The following is a 20,843-nucleotide window of genomic DNA, read 5'->3' on the forward strand; positions in this document are numbered from 1 at the left end:
TAGTTGGCATTTTTTATGCTTTTTATGTGACGGTATCACCATTTTGACATTGTTTCTAGTTTCAGTTTTGTATATCCGTATACATATATACTTGCAATTTGCTCAAGTATTATTTATGTGTGAGTAAAGTGTTATTTAAACAGGTGTTCAAGTTAAATAAGTATTTTATATTTACGTACAAAAGATAATCAATTAATAAATAATTATAATAATTTAAACTGACGTTGTTGTTGTGGCTATATTGTCCATTGAAAGAGTATTCCAGATACTTACGAGCGGAAAGAGGCTTTGGAAGAACCAACACAAGATCCTACCTAGTTTTCTCACATAAAGAGGCTGGTATTAGTGGGGGCTATAACATAAACCTTCTATCTTTTCAATTTCACTGTGATTAGAAACTTGAATAACAGTTCGGTTATTATTAACTTTTACTTCCTCCAATATCAGAGAGTATATAATATTTACATCCATACAAAGATATACATACACAATATTTACATACAAAACAATACAAAGCAATATGCGCAAGCTTAAAATAGTCATGTGTAATATAGATATAACATTGAAAATCAAATATTGTCGTACAGCATTATCAAATGTCATTTTTTTCAATTGACAAAAAATCTATCAAAGCTCATTTTCATTATCTATAAAGAATCCATACAGCAAGCTTCCAACAATAAATTAAAACTTCCTAAAATTTCTTTTTCTCAATGTTATTGAGTCTTTCTATTCCCATTTAGTATGTCAATTTATATCACATAATGTCCTTTTGCATAAATTTTAGCCCCATGATTTTAATCACACTGTTTTCACATTGTTTACTGAATATATCAAAATTTCCCTACCATTTACTATTAAATCATCGGTTCTTTTTTCACTCAGTATCTATTTCACTTCCCGTATTTCTTCTCATTTAGTGTAGATTTATATCACATTCCCTTTCACATTAAGTACTCAAATAAGTTTTCTTTACTGCAGTTGTATTTATATCATCTTCCTTTAATTTTCGGTACTGATATCGTAACTATTTCTTTTCTCGTTCATAAGCACTTCTCAGTCCAGTCCCATCCTCTTCATCACTAGCATTTTATTTCATTCGTCCTAGCCTTCTCCCACCTTATACCCTTATACACAGAGCTCCTTTCTGAACTGCGTTCCTTGATGTACTAACAGTTCCCTGTTTTCTTTTCACAGGAAGTCTCTTTCTGCTTGCAGTATCGAACATGTGATTTCTTCACACAGTAATTCAGTGTTTAAGAAGTGTTCTACATCGCCTCTGGTATCACTATTTTCCTCTACATGTCCAAAAAGTGATCTTGAAGACCTTTATCAGGAATTATTGTAAATTGGTTTTTGGAAACGACAGGTGACCAAATTCACTTTATTTTTAATTTGCTGGAGATGAGTTGTACAGAGGGGATTTAGATGGCGTAAGCAGCCTTTTGTTTGTTTTCTCGCTGGTGATTTCTTGACGGATTGCAGCAATTGGAAAGTTACTTTAATACTGACATTCTTGTTTATCCACTTCTTTTTCCCAAGTGTCAGACCCGGTTTCTTCTTAGGTTTGGCCATGTCTGTAAAAGAAAAGTATACAAGATTAGAAAACAGCGCCGTTCTGAAATAAAATAAACATTTTATGTAATTTTGAAACATGAAAGTCTTTAAACATAATGATTGCAGTGCTTCCGAACGATCTTAAAAACTGAAAACCACGTTTGAAATAGTTAGTAAATTAATTACGATACGAATTTGAAGTTAAATCGCCATTGGTGACACATGCACGTGTTGCGTATCAGACTGCCAACAGTTAGTACGTGTTGCGTATCATAGCACGTGTCGCGTACCATTTAAATAGTTTGTCCATTTTTCGCAAGAATTCGCGAAAAATCATTAACAAACACTGTGCATAGTTACTCTATGATAAAGATGTAAATGTCAGAGATTTAAACAAGTTCGAAAAGCTACAAATTACATAGATTTTTGTGTTCAAAGAGTAATTACGTGTATCGTACCATTGTGTTTTTAAAGAAAATTATCCTCGCTTCGGTCAAAACCTCGAAGGTAACTCAGAACTAGAGAGAACATAAACAAAACACATACATTGCTGGAAAGAGTATTAAAATGCACACAGACTGCGCTATAAAACGAGCGAAATAGATGCTGTAGTTTTTACTAACCTTTGAAAATCGGTAAAAAAGTCAAAAATCCGCCATGTTGATTTCCGTGTTCCGTACCACTTTGGGTCAGGTGATTCCCCACACTGGAAGATCCAACTTTTCAGGACACCCACATACAAACTCAGTGAAAAATTCATTAAAAAAATCATAAAAATAACAGTATTATAGAAATAAACAGTGTTTTTAAACTAACACAGGGCTGTAACTCCATAATCAGTGAACGAATTGAAATGATATTTGATAAACATCATTTGTCATTAACATACACAATCCTACTAAGTTTTAACCAAATCCAGCAAACCAGGACTGAGTTATGGCTTGGACTAATTGCATATATTTTTAAAAAGAAACAAAGAGCCATAACTCTGCTATTAGTGAGCCGACAGCAACAGCATTTCGCATGCTTCATTTGCCCATTAACATACACAATACTACAAGTTTCAACCAAATCTGGCAAACCAGTACAGAGTTATAGCTCAGACAAACTGCCTATATTTTTAAACTAACAAAGAGCCATGGCTCTACTATCATTGGTTGGATTGTGACAGCATTTGGCATGTGTCATTTGCCCATAACTATATACAGTCCTACCAATTTTCAACCAAACTCGGTAAAAACCAGTATCCAGTCATGGTTCAGGACAAACAAACTGCCTATATTTTTATAAATACAAAAAGGGCTATAACTCGGCTATTAATGGGGAGATGGATTGCAATGGAATTAAGCATGCATGATTTGACTATCAGTATGTACAGTCACACAAAGCATTAACCAAATCAGGCTAACAAGTACTGAATTATGGCCTCTGATAAAATTATGACAAACAGATGAGCAAACAGGAAAACGGACAATGCCGAAACAATATCCCGCCACCTTCGTCAAGGGATAAATATGTACACTGATGCCAGGCGATGGTTATTGTGCACCGGGTACATACACAATCAATACGATAACCTCAGTCAAAAAAAACACACACTTTCAAATAAACTATTCCATCATAGTTCAGACTTATTTTTCTTTTGCAACTGACATGTTAAAAATATGTTTATGTATCACTTAGATCTTACAGTTAAGAAACAAAAGTATAGTATAATAAAATAATTTAAGTATACCGGTATTTTCATAAAATGTCATGAAATAAACAATCACAATTTCATCTGAGATAATTCAATACATAAATAGTTTTTAGAAAGAATAGTTGGAAATACTAAATACCAAATATCTAAGCTTGCACAGTACTAGTATTCAAATGTGGAAAAAGATGAACAAAAGCAACTAACATGGAACTATTGCTGCAATGAGTACCTGAATACTCCTGCACTCGCAAGTTATCAATAGCTGTATGCAGTGTTCAGTATATAATGCTATAAACTTTCAATGAAAACTACAGCTATCACAAATGTGATCAGGGCCCCATTTTGAGGACATGATGGGAGGCTGTGAGCATAGTCCCAGAGGGGACTCTTTATCTGAAGTCGAGGTTACCATGATGTTAACGTCTGACTATGAAATAAATAAGATAATGTACCTATCATTAGTAGCAAACGTGATGGATACTCCTCTTCAGTTAGATAATCATAGGGTGACACAGTACGTGTTTAGTAAAGACTGGTTTCATTAAACTTGATTCTGACAATTTCACCTCAAATCGTGTTTTAGGGTTTCGATGGAGGCCTTGGAAACAAAAATCAAACAACACCAAACCATAGAAAGAAAGAGTTGTTTGACATGAAAATTGAACAGCATGTAAAACATGTATATTACTTTACGAAACAAGTGTCAGTATACTGATATAAACATTGAATTCCGGAAAAGGGCTGCCTAAAGGGGCTCCACTTCCGGACAGTTAAACGCCTTTAAAAACTCACCATTTTCAAAGAACTGTTACACATGTTTGTTTTGATGCATTTGCAATAGCGTGCGAGCGGTGAAATTTCACGTAACAAGGTGGAACATAGTTTTCAGCAATTGTTTATCTTTTTTTCTTTACAAATGGCATTCGTTTTCAAAGGGAGACAACTTTTTCTCAGAGATTACTTAAAATAATCGGAAAAAGTTGTTTCCCTTTGAAAATGAATGCCATTTGTAAAGAAATAAAGATAAACAATTGCTGAAAACTGTGTTCCACCTTGTTATGCGAAATTTCACCACTCGCACGCTATTGCAAATGCATCAAAACGAACATGTGTAACTGTTCTTTGAAAATGGTGAGTTTTTAAAGGCGTTTAACTGTCCGGAAGTGAAGCCCCTTTAGGCAGCCCTTTTCCGGAATTCAATGTTTATATCGGTATACTGACACTTGTTTCGTAAAGTAATATACATGTTTTACATGCTGTTCAATTTTCATGTCAAACAACTCTTTCTTTCTATGATTTAGTGTTGTTTGATTTTTGTTTCTCAAGGCCTCCATCGAAACCTTAAGCTAAGCGCACATTGACCTTGACCTGATCATGTATCAATAGCACCAATGTTGTAAGTCCTCTAAAATATCATGGATATAAACATTTTGAATAAGTTTCATAAAGACTAGATTAAATCTGTGGTCTAAGGAGTGTTAACGCATTCCTAAGATATAGCATAGTGACCTAGTTTTTTTTATCTGAGGTTGCCCATATAATGGGCATATATTCAATCTCCACTAAGAGATGATTCAGACATAACCTCTAATTAAGTTTCATGAAGACTGAGTCAGAACTGTTGAAAATATGACAGTAATAATAATACAAAAATTAACACAAAATTGGTAAAGCCGCCCGTCCGACCACCCACATAAGCTCGCTGGACTCCCATTTTGGGAATATGACCCATATCACTGGAACTGAGAATTTTCGAGATGAAACTGTCAAATTTTGGGAATTGTTTTTACAGCTGTGAGGAATAAAAAGGTTTTGTTTTTCTTATTTCTTTAATGCATATTTAAACATTATCAATGATTTCTGGGTCAGAGAAAACATATTTTTGCACTTATCTAGAATAAAACTAAGATGCTTCAAAACAAGAGTCAAATTTTTGTCGATAAATTTTCTACTATTTCTCACAAACTGTGTCAACATATTCGGGTGCAGTATCTAGGTTTTTTATTTGACCTCATCATCCTTTCTTTTAACATCCAACCAACCAAGTTTCCCGTATGAAAATCCCATGAGATTAGGTTTTGTCCTACTTGGTTGTTTACAGCCACCAATCCTAATTTTATTTCTATATATTTCCATTTTTTTGTCATCATGAAGAGCCTTCCTAAAATTAGCAGTATAGCCAAACTCTGTATGTGAAGCTGGAACATGTGCCTCAAAATGAATGTAATTTATGGCAAGCCAAAGGGCTACAACAGTTGAAACTGAAAGATTTCTGTCATCAAACAAAGGTAGCTCTACACTTTCATATAGCAAATCCTTGTTCGGATCATACATGAATACTTTCACTCTGTCTTTAGAAAGAGCAATAGTTGGAACAAGCCCCAACTTATATCCTAATGAGTTTTGGGCATGTGAAAAAACGATTGTTTCAGCAATCAACTGATGTCTCCCTACTTCCAAATTTCCCATTTTGAGTTCAAATGTTGAAATCCCCTCTGCAAACAATTCTTGTTCCGGACTAGTTACGATTGCCACGGGTCCCAACAAAATGTCTACACTACCATGCCAAACATCTTTATGGCCTGAAAACAGAAGAGGCAACGTGTCAAGGATTTGTTATGCACAGAGATATAAACATGAGAATTTCGTTTGGGTTTTAAGGCGCACCAACACAGTACAGGTTATATGGCTCCTAACAGGAAAAATGATTTTGGTTCCACATGTTATTTACATAGAGATAAAAATATAACACATGAAATCAAAACTACCCAACTGCTGCTTAGATTCCAAGCGTTCAGACCCAATTAGTCGCCTTTAATGATGCATGCAAGAGCCAGACAGTGGTTGCCATTCTTGTCGCTCTGAAGGGACCCCCCAACCATAGGGGGCTGAGAATTTTGTCAGACCAGACTGTGACTGAACCACACAGATAGCTCAGCTGGTAGAGCAACACATTTCTAATCAAAGGGTCACAGGTTTGATCTTTGGGTGGCAATGTCATTTTTTTACCAAAACTAAAACATGTGTAAACAAAACCTTAATGGTTTACTGGCAAATGGTACAAAAGTGACCGAGTTTGTGGCAGGTGCCCTTATAAAAATGCTCTCTTAAAACAAGCATGTACGAGCTCAAGACGAGCTTAAATTTGACAAATTTAATTCAATTTTGATCGTACAATCTAGTCTCCTAGCTGAACATGCTCGTACGAGCTTGCACGTTCTTAACCAGTCGTGTGCTTGAAATCTTTACTAGCTCACGCAAGCTAGTCACATGCTTGTGATCGTTACTAGCTCGAGTGGCTTGCACATGTATATTGTCATGTGACCATTTATGATGTCATCAATCAGATCTGATGTCACAATCACATCATCTGTTTTCATTTTTCTAAATCAAGATGGCTGACTGTCCTAAAGGAAATATTAGTGCAACAAAATTGTAAGTGATTCTGTGAGTATGTTTTGTCAGTTTTAATGATATCTATGGCCACAACAATTTGATAACTTGTTCGACGGAATTTTTTTCTCAAGAAAGCAAGCAAGCATGCAAGATAATAATAAAGTATTTTCACATTTGTGATTTCAACGATGGGAGCAAGCAAGCGAAACTAGAGCTATCACTGAAGGTGACGAATACCCCGCACACAGCTTTCACACAGGAAAAGCAACCAACTAAGTTTGCAAACTGACCATATTCTTTGTTTTATGAAAAAACAAAGACAGTTAGTGAGGTGAGGCAATCTTAACAATGTTGGTAACTAGAAATGTGTCCATAGGACACGGATGCCCCGCTGATTGGCACTGGTCACAGAAATGTATTAGCAGATAAAAACAGACCCCATTTTTGACCTTTGACCTCTAAGTGTGACCTTGACCTTGGAGGTATGGACCTGGATCTTGCGTGTGACACATCATCTAATGATGGTGAACATTTCTACCAAGTAATTTCAAAATCCATCCAGAAATGACAGAGATATTGACTGAACACGAAAAACAGACCCCATTTTTGACCTTTGACCTCTAAGTGTGACCTTGACCTTGGAGGTATAGACCTAGATCTTGCACGCGGCATATCGGCTCATGATGGTGAACATTTCTACCAAGTAATTTCAAAATCCATCCAAAAATGACAGAGATATTGACTGAACACGAAAAACAGACCCCATTTTTGACCTTTGACCTCCAATTGTGACCTTGACCTTGGAGGTACAGACCTGGGTCTTATGCGTGACACATCGTCTCATGATGGTGAACATTTCGGCCCAAGTATAGTATAAGCAAAAAGTAGTTTCGTGATTTAGTTTTTGAAATAATACGCTTTAAAGTATTAATACGTGTTTACTAAATAATAAATAATATATTACTACATTTTTAGTGATGAGAGCGAAACTATTTTATCTTGTTCTTTATTTAGAACTCAGCCCATGTATAAATAATATATTTCTACATTTCTAGTGATGAGAACGAAACTATTTTATCTTGTTCTTTATTTAGAACTCATCCTATTGATTTATAATAATAAATAATAATTATCAACATAGAAATAAGACAGGTTGACAGGATGACAGGTTGACAGGTGAACAGGATGACAGGTCGACAGGATGACAGGTTGACAGGATGACAGGTCGACGGGTTTACACGTTGACAATATGATCATGATTAATTCAATTGTAGATATTGAAAAATAAATGTATCAAAATGTTTATTTATAGATTAATGTGTTTTTGGTCCTGTCAACCTGTCGACCTGTCATCGCAGTTATATTTATACAATAATGACCTGTCAACCTGTCAACTTGTCGACCTGTTTGAACGCCATTATATTCATAGATCAATGTCTATAGATTTTATTAATTCCTTCCGAATTACTTTTTTACTTGAAACAAAAACTATTTGGAAATAGGGCTATAAGATTTATTTGTATTCTTAAGTATAGCCTTATAATAAAATTCAGTAATGTAATTTGGTTTGTCATCCTATCAACCTGTCGACCTGTCAACCTTTGAACGCCATTATATTCACAGATTAATGTTTTTAGATTTTATTCATTACTCCCGAATTACTTTTTTACTTGAAACAATATATAGCCTTATAATACAATTCAGTAACCAAATTACTCATTTATTACACCAGAATTATTTTTTGCTTATACTATACTTGATCCAACATTTCTACCATGTAATTTCACAATCCATCCAGAAATGACAGAGTTACTGACCGGAGAAAAAAAACAGACCCCATTTTTCAGCTTTGACCTCTTAGTGTGACCTTGACCTTGGAGGTATGGACCTGGATCTTGCGCGCGACACATTGTCTTATGATGGTGAACATTTCTACCAAGTAATTTTACAATCCATCCAGAAATGACAGAGTTATTGACCGGACACGAAAAACAGACCCCATTTTTGACCTTCGACCTCTAAGTGTGACCTTGACCTTGAAGGTAGGGACCTGGATCTTGCAGGCGACACACTGTCTCAGGATGGTGAACATTTTTACCAAGTAATTTCACAATCCATCCAGAAATGACAGAGTTATTGACCGGACACGAAAAATGCACAGATGGATGGACACACGCACGGACTGACACACGGACAGGGGTAACACTTAATGCCCCTTCACCATTCTTCGAATGGCGGGGCATAAAACAGTCAGTCAATGTCAAAAGGTCAAGTTAGTCAATGTAAACGAAATCGGTCCCAAATACAATTGCAAGAGAGGTCTTCATCCATGGTACCTATGTAGCAAGTTTCAAGTCAGTTGGTGAATTGTTAGTAAAGTTATTGATCAAAAACTGTTTTACTATAAATCCAACGCGATAACTGTTATAAGTATGCATATTTATCAAACAATCTGATAGGAGGTACATCAGGGACCTATTATCGTGAATGCTAAAGCTATACTTCTTTTTTTCACTTGTACTTCCACATAGATCCTTGGCTCAGTGGTTGGCGAGTCAGAACTACAAAACAATTCTTTTCCACTGCGTCAAAGGTTCGAACCACGTTATATATAGTCGAGTCATAAATATGATGTTTTTTCATGTGTATATGTATTTATTTGTATTTTTGTGTGTGAATTGGTACATGTATTTATTCTTTATTCTTTATTTTCTTTTAACACTATTTATTAATGTATTACAATTAAAAATGCAAATCATGACCACCACAGAGTGTGTTGATTTCTGGGAAGTAGTCAGTACAGATTTTCTTCATGAATTTTTACTACATCAAATTGGGCCAGAAATTACAAAGTTGATTTGGCCTGACCCAACCCTGCCAGATCCAATCTGACCAACCGGTCCCTTTTGTCTTTAGATTCTGTTTCTACACTGTTGAATTTCTTCCACAATTTTTTACTACATCAAAATCGGGCCAGAAATAACAAAGTTGGTTCGGCCTGACCCAACCCTGCCAGATCCAATCTGAGCACATGTTCCCTTTTGACTTAGATTCAGTTTCTACACTGTTAAATTTCTTCATCAATTTTTTACTAAATAAATTCAATTGGATCATCCATGTTATGCACATTTTCAACTGTTTTGTTGCCATAGCAACCACAATTTTTGTCTGATTGAAAAAATGAAATAATGTGCATAACCTCCTTAATGCCCTCCATAACCATGGCAAGTTTCATGAACTTAGCTTGAGTACTTTTTTAGATATCGCAGGATCCAGATTTCTCTGATTTCATGTGCATTTTTACCAGTTTTGTTGCCGTACCAACCACATTTTTTGTCAACCACATTTTTTTGTCTCCTTATTGCCCTCTATCACCACCTAGCTCGAGTACTTTTTGAGATATCGCAGGATCCAGATTTCTCGGATGGACAGACAAACGGAGGGTAAACTTATAGTCCCCTCCTGTGAAACTGGTAGGGGACTAAAAAAGGGGAAAAGGGCAGACAATTATGTTATTACTTAATGCAGAGTTATGGTTCTTGCACTCTGCACTTCCTCTCATTGCCATCTATTTATATTCCAAGTTTCACTGAAATGCCTTCAGTACTTTTGGAGATAATGGTCATGGGACGGGAGGGGACAGACAGGATGGACGAGAATCCAATATACACCCTGCCCTTTCGAAGAAGCGAGGGTATAATTACCTTAATGCAATATTCTTAAATTTAAATGGCATACCTAACTTTGTAACATATTCATGGCGAAGTGGAGGAGTCATTGTCACTGAATTATAATGAAACACTATTGCACGAAAAAATCGTGTCACGAATCGATTCAAATGTGTATTCATTGCCAAGGCGAATAAATGATTATGATTACAACCTGAAGTCACATGCTTTATCTGAGCTCCCCATCAACAATTACCATATAGAGAAATCGAGGCGGTATAATATGAACTACGCGCAATAATATTGATCATAGCGGTGGACGGATAACCCTTCCAAATAGTATACAAATGCAGTTTTAAGGAAGTGCATGGTTGTACACATCTAGGCTAAATTGTTTTGTGACTAGTAAAGCATCGATTTAATACCGACTATTTGTTATTGGCCGTTTTAATGACGACGATTTGGCTCGGAAAGTATGCAGATGTTCACTGTTTATGTTTCTTTTGCTACGTGTGCTAAGTGATCTTTATTACATTTCCGCTTTAGATTGTGCACAAACATATCGTCAACTGGTCTCTCATGGTAAAAATGCGATGAAGAATGCGGGAATAATGTGTTCCTTGAGTGTGGATTGATCGCTGTCAACGATTTAAATGGATTGGATTTTTCTTGACTTGGATTTGGAACATTTTAGCTGGAAAGGATGCATTTTTGCTCGGGCAGGCCTACAACCGTCAAGTTCAACCGACATGGATAATTTGTGACAATAGAGTCTAGTAAATATGAACAATGACACAAGGTGAGCGTTTATTTGCCTCTATAACACAAATACTATGAACCTTTGCATGAAGCATTTTATGGTTGACTGAATGTCGTCTGATCACCTTATCAGTGAAGGCATTATGTGCTGAAAATTGTGGGCCTAGACTGGTATTAGAACCTGCAGTTTCATCAAATTTGGAAAATTATCGGTTTTTATGTTCAAAGTTGGAAAAACAAACAATACCCAAAGTTTTCAGTTTTCAACCACCTGTGGTATTTATACTGTGATTATGTGCTTGAGACATTCAAATGTCCGAACATTTAAATGTCTGAACAGAATTTAGCTGAAATTAATTTAGACTCATTTCAAAAACCTACCTAAGCTAAATGAAGAAGCATTGGTGAACGCCAACAGCAATGTTTTATTGGGAAAATTAGTTATATTATGGGAAATTTTAATGCCAGAATTGGGAAAAACTCAATTTTTTCAACTGGGAAGTAGCCTGTATTCGGCCTCTGTTAAAGAAGGTAAAAAAGCTCTGCCATGTTTTATGAAGATAGGACCAAAAAGTGGCCTCTAGAGACTGTTAACAAGCTTTTTCTTTGATTTGACCCCATGACCTAGTTTTTGACCTCACATGACCCAATTTCAAACACATCTGAGATTTCATGAAGACAAACATTCTGACCAAGATTCATGAAGATCGGACTGAAAATGTAACCTCTAGAGTGTTAACAAGCTTTTTCTTTGATTTCACCATGTGACCTAGTTTTTGACCCCCCGTGACCCAGTTTCGAACTCATTCGACATGTCATGAAGACACTGCTAAATACCAAATATCAAGGCTCTATGCTTTATGGTTTTGGACTAAAAGATTGTCACAGTTAAATCTTTTAAAAATCTATTTTTAGCTCCTGTGACCTTGCTACTTATACCACAGACCTAAACTATTTATAAAACTGAAAAAAAAAAGACTAAGGATAATTCCTATGAAGTTTGGTCAAAATCCATTTAGTAGTTTTGATGTTTGTTTTCTGGATTTAATGCCGGTTTCAACACCATTTTTGGGTTATATCCCGGCGGTCAGTCCACCTATCCAGCGTTCCTTGTTCCAACCAGTACTTACCAATTTCTCCGCAAGTGACTGACTACTTTTCCACATGAATCAGAGATGAGAAATGAATGACCATTAGAGGCAATGTCCGAGATCAGATCGTCACGGAGAAATGTGTGCCCCGCCTGGGAATCGAACCAGCAACCCTTGGATTGATAGAACGACGCTCTACAGACTGAGCTTAGAAAACCGGGCGAGTTAGAAGTTTTGAAGGAGGAGTACTGTTGTTTATAGTCTCTACTATATAAATAAAGGGGGAAAGGCCCCGCCCCTTGATGGCCATGTTTTTTTATGGAACATTATGATTTCTACAATCTTGAAAGAGGACCACTAGACTTTGCTACATACCAAATATCAAGGCTCTATGTATTATGGTTTTCGACAAGAAAATTGTCAAAGTTGAATCTATAAATAATCTATTTTTATCTCCAGTGACCTACTTATGCAACAGACCGGAACCATTTATAAAACTTTTAAAGAGGACTACCCATGTATCATTCCTGTGAAGTTTGGTCAAAATACATTGAGTAGTTTTGGAGGAGATGTTGTTTATAGTTTCCACTATATACATATAGGGGGAAAAGCCTTCTTTGGCGGCCATGTTTTTTGATGAAACATTATGATAAGGTGAGCTTTTGTGATCGCTCTTCGTCCGTCTTCCGTCCATCGGTCCACAGTTTCTTGTGAGCACGATAGAAACCACATTTTGTATTCAATTTCAATCAAACTTGCACACAACTGGTATTGGCATAATATCTCTGTTCCTTTTTGAAAACTGGCCAGATCCCATCATGGGTTCCAGAGTAATGGCCCCTTAAAAGGTCAAAATTTGCTATTTTGCTTTTGCAGCCATATACTAAATTATATAGACTTCATTAATTTTTTATGCTTTTGATTTGATACAAACTTGCAAAAAATCTTTAACAATGACAGATTAGGGATTCCATGATGAATCCATCAGATCCGATCATAGGTTCCAGAGTTACGGCCCTTTAGTGACCTCTGAAAGAGCCAAAATATGTTAATATTTATCTAGTGAACAAGATAGAGGTGACATTTTACATCCAATATTAACCACACATACACACAACTTAAATCACAATAAGATCTCGGTTCCTTTTGAAAACTGGCTAGATTCCATCATGGGTTCTAGAGTTACTGGCCCTGAAAGGGGCAAATTTTTCTATTTTGGACCTTTGAGCCATATAGAGGTTTCGTTTATACTTTGCTTTGATACAAACTTGCACAAAACTTTTACCAACAATAGATCTTTGATTCCATGATAAATCTGTCCGATCCAATCGTAGGTTCAAGAGTTATGGTCCCTGATTGACCACAGAATGTGCTCTAATATGTTAATTTTTACCTTGCGAACACAACTTGTAATACAATCTTGGTTCCTTTTGAACATGTCGCTTGCAAAATCCAGATCCGTAGCTTGAAGGTCAAGGTCACACATAGAAGTCAATGTCAGCACTTATCCATAAAATGGTTATATCTCAGCAACTAATGATGGTATTGGTTTAAATTCTGAAATAGGGTGATCCTTCAAAAGCAATGAGAACATAGCAAACAGAGAAAATTGCAGATTGTTTGACTGAGTCTGTTCATGAGCAGTAATTCATTTGCAACGCGTTTTTGACTATTTTGAAGGCGTATTTATGCAGATACGCATCTCATCTGTAGCTCTGCATGTATCTCCAGTTTGTGAATCTGAATCTTGAGACTTTGTTGAAGTTTCCTACCTTTCCTTACCTTCATAACTTCAGTGAAAAGTACTTTTAAATACACCATTTTTGTATTGCATTTGTAATTTGTCATTTAACCATATAAAATATTACTAGGCCTTAGTTATTGAGCGAGTCTCAGACGACAAAACAAACAAACAAGGTTTGCCCAGTATTTCCCACTGGACTGGGCAATACTCATAAAACCCGTGTTTTTGCCAACACTGACTGTAGTTGCTGCAGTAAATTGCTGCTATAACAGTAAAATTTGTTGTTATAGCAGTAAAGTGTGCTGCTACAGCAGCAACAGATGCTGCTATAGCAGTACAAATTGCTGCTATCGCAGTAATGTTGTTATTGCAGAGGTATGCCAGTTTTGATCCTTTTCATGCACCATAAAAAAGATATCAATTGCTTACAACTTACCAATACTAGTGTCACCCACCCTTATTGGCTTCTTACAACCTGAAGCACATGGACACTGGTGAAATCTAGCTGGAGAGCCTGTGTCACTGACAGTCATCTGGTTTGTTATAGCAAGGCTGGTCAGTAGATGAGAGGCACAAACTACAGCCCATCTGACTTCTGATTGATCACTGTTTTCTAATTCTTCCTTGAGAACTTTGTTGATTTCTGCAATGTAGGGCAAGACATACATAAAACCTTACATCCATAATTTGGATCATTAACAACTTTTTCATACAATTGATTCAGCCTTTTGGCAATGTGGCTAGTGTAAGGTTATAATACAATAGATGAAGGGTGGGGGGGGGGGGGGGCAATTTTTCTATGTGGGTTGTTTGTGATTTATTGCAGCAATTTAAAGTTTCTCTTTAAAAAAAATATTTTTTTAAATAATAATGAATTTCAAATGCTACTCCTTTTTAATTACTTCTGACATATAGGTAGGAAGTCATAAAATACTTTCAGTTCCACTTAATTCCATATTGAGCTTGAATGCTTTTTAATGTAACTGTATGATTTATATAATCTTGAAAGAAGACCCCCAGATATTGCTACATACCAAATATCAAGGCTCTAGGCGCTATGGTTTTGGAGTAGAAGATTGTCAAAGTTGGCTCTTTAAAAAATCTTATTTTCAGCTCCTTCGACCTACTTATGCAACAGACCGGAACCATTTACATAATTCTGAAAGAGTAGTTTTGGAGGAGATGTTGCTTATAGTTTCTACTATGTACGTATAGGGGGAAAAGCCCCGCCCCTTGGCACCCATGTTGTTTGACAGAACATTATGATTTATATAATCTTGAAAGAGGACCACTAGACATTGTTACATACCAAATATCAAGGCTCTATGCCTTATGGTTTTGGACAAGAAGATCGTCAAAGTTCAATCTATAAATAACTTATTTTTAGCTCCAGTGACCTACTTATGCAACAGACCGGAACCATTTATAAAACTTTTAAAGTGGACCACCCATGTATCATTCCTGTGAAGTTTGATCAAAATCCATTCAGAAGATTTGGAGAAGATGTTTTTATAGTTTCCACTATATACATATGGGGGGGGGGGGGGGAGTCCCGCCCCTTGATGGCCATGTTTTTTGACGGAGCATTATGTTTTTACAATCTTGAAAGATGACCACTAGACTTTGCTATATACCAAATATCAAGGCTCTATGTCTTATGGTTTTGGATAAGAAGATTGTCAAAGTTCAATCTTTAAAAAATCTATTTTTAGCTCCAGTGACCTACTTAAGCAACAGACCGGAGCCATTTATATAATTTTGAAAGAGGACCACCCATGTATCATTCGTGTAAAGTTTGGTTAAAATCCATTCAGTGGTTTAGGAGGAGAATTAGATTGTCAATCTTGAATCTTTAAAAAATCTATTTTTAGAAACTATGACCTACTTATGCAACAGACCGGAACCATTTATATAACTTTGAAAGAGTTTGGTTAAAATCCATTGAGTAGTTTTGGAAGAGATGTTGTTTATAGTTTCTACTATATACATATAGAGGGAAAAGCCCTGCCCCTTTGTCGGCCATGTTTTTGACGGAGCATTATGATTTTTACAAATCTTGAAAGAGGACCACTAGACATTGCTAATATCAAATATCAAGGCTCTATGCCTTATGGTTTTGGACAAGAAGATGTCAAAATTCAATCTATAAATAATTTATTTTTAGCTCCAGTGACCTACTTATGCAACAGACCGGAACCATTTATATACATGTAACTTTGGAAGAGGACCACCCATGTATCATTCGTGTGAAGTTTGGTTAAATTCCATTCAGTAGTTTTGGAGGAGATGTTGTTTATAGTTTCTACTATATACATATAGGGGGAAAAGCCCGCCCATTTGTCGGCCATGTTTTTTGACGGAGCATTATGATTTTTACAATCTTGAAAGAGGACCACTAGACATTGCTACATACCAAATATCAAGGCTCTATGCTATATGGTTTTGGACAAGAAGATTGTCAAAGTTGAATCTTTAAAAAATCTATTTTTAGCACCTATGACCTACTTATGCAACAGACTGGAACCATTTATATAACTTTGAAAGAGTACCACCCAAGGATCATTCCTGTGGAGTTTGGTCAAAATCCATTCAGTGGTTTAGGAGGAGAAGATTGTCAAAGTTGAATTTTTAAAAAATCTTTTTATAGCAACCATGACCTACTTATGCAACAGACCGGAACCATTTATATAACTTTGAAAGAGGACCATACAAGGATCATTCCTGTGGAGTTTGGTCAAAATCCATTCAGTGGTGCAACAGATAAATTAGGAGGAGAAGACTGTCAAAGTTGAATCTTTACAAAATCTATTTTTAGCTCCTATGACCTACTTATGCAACAGACTGTAACCATTTATATAACTTAGCAAAGAAGTATAAAATACAGAGGACAACCCAAGGATCATTCCTGTGGAGTTTTGTCAAAATCCATTCAGTGGTTTAGGAGGAGAAACAACACGCAGACTTCGTTGTTTATGTATTACAAATAATTATGCGGAAAGATGGTTGATTGGCGGGCGTGCGATACGGTCCACAGGTCATAGTAATACAAGATTCTGTGACTACCCCGACACTGAATACATGAATATATCCGTTCAAATGGCTCCCCGTCTACAGTATCAACATATTATCCGAGCACAAGATATTCGTGCAACGTCGTCTAAACATAGTGAAAGCTAGAAAAGCAGTCGATACGGTCAAGGGTGACATCAAAAGAAGCCCAAAAGGGGTCGTTAATATAAGCAATTATTATTAGCAGTCAGACCCAAGATCATTCCAATGCTGCGTCATTAATTATTATGTCACATACCCATCCGTAGAAGTTCCAGTTCAGAATGAGATGATGAACGAACCAGCAAAAGGACGGACGAACTCGCCAATGAAATTGCTATTGTGACTAAATGATTAGTTGTTTTATCACTTTTGTGTCTATAATTCTCATACACAACACTAATTTCTTACAAAATTGCAGTACCTTTCAAACTACATCATAAACTTTTCCCCGTCTCCTTATTGTTAAAAATATTTTCGATTTACCCCACAGATGTGTTCACGTGTTTGTAAAATTGTAATTTGTCCAATTCCTCATACTACATCTTTGTATGTCTAAGATGTAAATAAAGTTGTGTCTGTCTGTGGAAATGGAAACATGATTATCTTTTCGTTTTTCTCTTTACAACTCGTACATTAAAATTACATTTAGATAATTCTCATTTCTAAATAAAATTGTTCTATCCACAATTTTACAGCTGTGCTGTGTAAAATATGTTATACATATCTGTACATTGATGAGGCTGAAATAAACGAAATATACGTTTACAATTTATTATCTACAAAAATATGCTGTCAATATACAAGCTTAACGTTATCACCATTAAAGGCAATTAACAGCGACACCACCTGCCAATCAGAGCACAAGAGGTGGTATAATCTAATCTGTTAAAGCCGCTACCGTGATTTAATTAAGCAGGGATCGAATTTAACTTTTTTTCCGACTAGCAAATTTTTGCTAGTGCCATTTTTTTCCACTAGCAAAATGATGGGTTCCACTAGCAATTATTTAAAAGCTGTTTACGTGCTAAATTCAAGTTGTTTTGTTGTTGTTTGGTTTCATATAAAAGTTCACAGTCCGGACAGGCTTGGGACTTTCTGGTTTTGAAAGTACGATACAAACCAAAGTACTCAATGATTCTTTGGACTTTTGGCTTGACGTTGATCTTTTAAGTTTTTCTCAGGTCACAGTTGGTAGTGTTGCTAGCATTTTCGAGCTCCGCGGGCTTTTTTGCACCAAGAAACATGTTATTTCCTCTCCATTTTCACAGAACTTTGCAAATAACAGATGTCCAAAATGAAAACAAATATTGCCTAGACGCTTACTTACATATCCGATAATTACTTTTGTATAAAGCGACAAGCGTCTAGAAGCAGTCACGAGATTATCGGTAAATTAACTGCCCGAAAGGAGTTTTTAAAGAGAAAAGGACAGTTTGAGCGAATTCCCTGATTTTCGAACGTGATCGCAAAAATATTTGAGTGCCATGATTTTCTACCCGCATTTTTTTATTCTTACTCGAATTTTGCGAGTTAGCGACCGTTAAATTCGATCCCAGTTAAGTCGTTTGTCTTTAAGGCAGTAAGCATATGTCAGTAAGAAAGTGATATTTTAGTCTAAAATTTTGCATGAAACTACTGAACGAAAACAACAACAACAACCGATCTTTCCCCTAAAGTCCAAAATTATATTTTATCTCCCAATTCTAGAATAAAATCCTACACTGAACACAAATAAAAGTATAAATGGACGAAACATGTTGAATTTTAATTTAATATATATATATACGCTAGCTGATTCTCAAAAATTACCAGGATCACTTATTGATCAAGGGAAATTCTGTGGAATTTGAAGACATTAGTGTTCAAGAACGATCGGAAAGCTGAATTTGGCATTTTCTTCGGAATTAAAATCTGCAATCTAGGAATATCAAAACGTCCATTTTTTAAATTTTGATTTTTGTTTAAAAAGACAGTAGGAAACACTACTCTATGAATCATTTTGAGTCTTGGCAATTAATAAGAATACATGTACTGCTTTATGTTTTCAATTATTTTCCGTCGCATCTGGGTAACCATATTAGCTACGTCTCCAGACTGAGATTTTGGAGGATAGATACTCTCCATCCTAAAAGTGACTTTCATGTGCTCGGTATATATCACCATTGTTGTTGTTGTTCGTTCGTGCGTTTCCATCTCCTGCCTCTCCAGAAGGGTATTATGGTATGGTCATACCTGTTTTTTTTTCATGGTGGAGGAAGACTCCAAGATGCATCCAAGTGCGCCTTTGGTCGATTGTCGACACTTGGGTAGAAAAGATTTCTGCAGGTCAGGCCGTTTTTAGTTTACCCTTACAAGAGTTGTCCACTGTTAGCGCTTGAACACATTAAGGTGAAGAGTAAATGATTGAAAGTTGGAGACCTTAACCACTCATCCATGGACATCCCTTCTTAAATGGTACACAATACTTTAACCAGTTCAATAAGAGTGTACTTACATTCAAATTAATGAGAGGACATATTGGCTAAAAGATAATATATACATTACAAAGCTTCATTCATCAATATTTAAGAAACAACTTTAAATTATACATATGGGAGGGGGCGAAACGGCTAGATATGGCACAAAATGTGCACCTCTGCACAAGTGTGTCCATTTGTAACCTACTTTATACATTTGGTTACTGCATTAACTACATTTCTATGAAAAAAGGACAAAATCATTCTTCAATACTGCAGTAACCAAATACTGCAGTAACCAAAGTCATAGAGTAAGTAACCTTGGTAACCAAAGGAATATAATGGGCTGTAAATGGACACTGTGCACTGACACTAAAAGAGTACAGTAACCAAAGCAATATAGTAAGTAACCCCAGTAACCAAATGCATATAGTAGGTTACAAATGGACACACTTGTGCAGAGGTGCACATTTTGGGCCATATATGGAAACGGCTTGGGGGCGAAATGACCCGTAACCGTTTTTTATACCCTTTAGAGGTAACGTTTGACATAAAATGTAAAATATCATAATGATATATATTAAAGGTGGAATCTGCATGCAAGCAATTTTGGAGTAAGAAAAATATGAATACAAACCTTGAATGTTATCGAGAGAGTCTGCAAGTTTCTCTAAAGCTTTGGCTTGCTCTTTGCTGATTTTGCTCTGGTTGTTCAGGAAATTCTTAAGAACATCCACATCAAGTACAGACCCAAAATAAACTAATTTCTTGTTTTTTTCATCGACATCTTCGTCTTCAACATGTCTCAGTGTTGCACACCATGCCTGAGTAAAGCAACACGAAAATGCTGCATTGCATTGCTCAAGTCTTACAAAACAGAAACCAAATAAGTTCCAAGTCTCAAGTTCTTTTAGTGCAATGCATAAGGTATCTTTATGTTTTTTGCACCGTTCAAAAAGATGCAGGTTTTTATCCTTTATTTCTAATTTTTGTTTCTTTACTGGTGGATCACCGTCAGCCATTGTATACACACGGGTCTCGCAATCATAACTAGAGGGGAGAGGGATAACGACAACAGGCCGCGCATGGTATTGTTATGCGCATGTGCAAATATCGTGTAAAAATAGCCATCTAAAAATAGTCATCCCAAATAAAAGTCTATTTTTAGATAACTAGCCCGTTTTCTGTTTTCAATTAACATCACGGAATCGGATGAGGAATTCACTATGAAGAATGACTTTTATCAAGGTTTATTTGTGTCTATTGAGGCAGCAAAAAACGTCATTGACGACTTGAATATTTTACTTCTTCCTCATTTTCGGAAGACTGAACACGGTATATATGAGTACTATAGATAAACATGCCCTAACTGTTGTCATTGTTTGGTAACAACAGCTGGAGCATTGTATATATCAGTACTAA

The 20,843-nt window shown here is 36.0% G+C and overlaps 1 protein-coding gene and 2 long non-coding RNA genes across 3 annotated transcripts; 1 reads left to right on the plus strand and 2 right to left on the minus strand.

Moving 5' to 3' along the window:
* Window positions 1-414: 414 nt before the first annotated feature.
* LOC128547276 (uncharacterized) lies at window positions 415-3,619 on the minus strand. Its single transcript, XR_008366424.1, has 2 exons — window positions 2,181-3,619; window positions 415-1,577 (listed from the first exon to the last, which is right to left on the minus strand). It is a non-coding gene; the product is annotated as an uncharacterized LOC128547276 (long non-coding RNA).
* Window positions 3,605-4,753, plus strand: LOC128547275 (uncharacterized). Its single transcript, XR_008366423.1, has 2 exons — window positions 3,605-3,840; window positions 4,603-4,753. It is a non-coding gene; the product is annotated as an uncharacterized LOC128547275 (long non-coding RNA).
* Window positions 4,630-20,479, minus strand: LOC123535189 (uncharacterized). The gene is made up of 3 exons (XM_053519489.1): window positions 20,059-20,479; window positions 14,351-14,557; window positions 4,630-5,838 (listed from the first exon to the last, which is right to left on the minus strand). The coding sequence occupies exons 1-3, from the start codon at window positions 20,441-20,443 to the stop codon at window positions 5,258-5,260; spliced, it is 1,173 nt and encodes a 390-aa protein (XP_053375464.1). The 5' UTR covers window positions 20,444-20,479; the 3' UTR covers window positions 4,630-5,257.
* Window positions 20,480-20,843: the final 364 nt, after the last annotated feature.

This window comes from Mercenaria mercenaria, chromosome 12 (genome assembly GCF_021730395.1).
Source record: "Mercenaria mercenaria strain notata chromosome 12, MADL_Memer_1, whole genome shotgun sequence".
In the NCBI taxonomy this organism is placed as follows: Eukaryota; Metazoa; Mollusca; class Bivalvia; order Venerida; family Veneridae; genus Mercenaria; species Mercenaria mercenaria.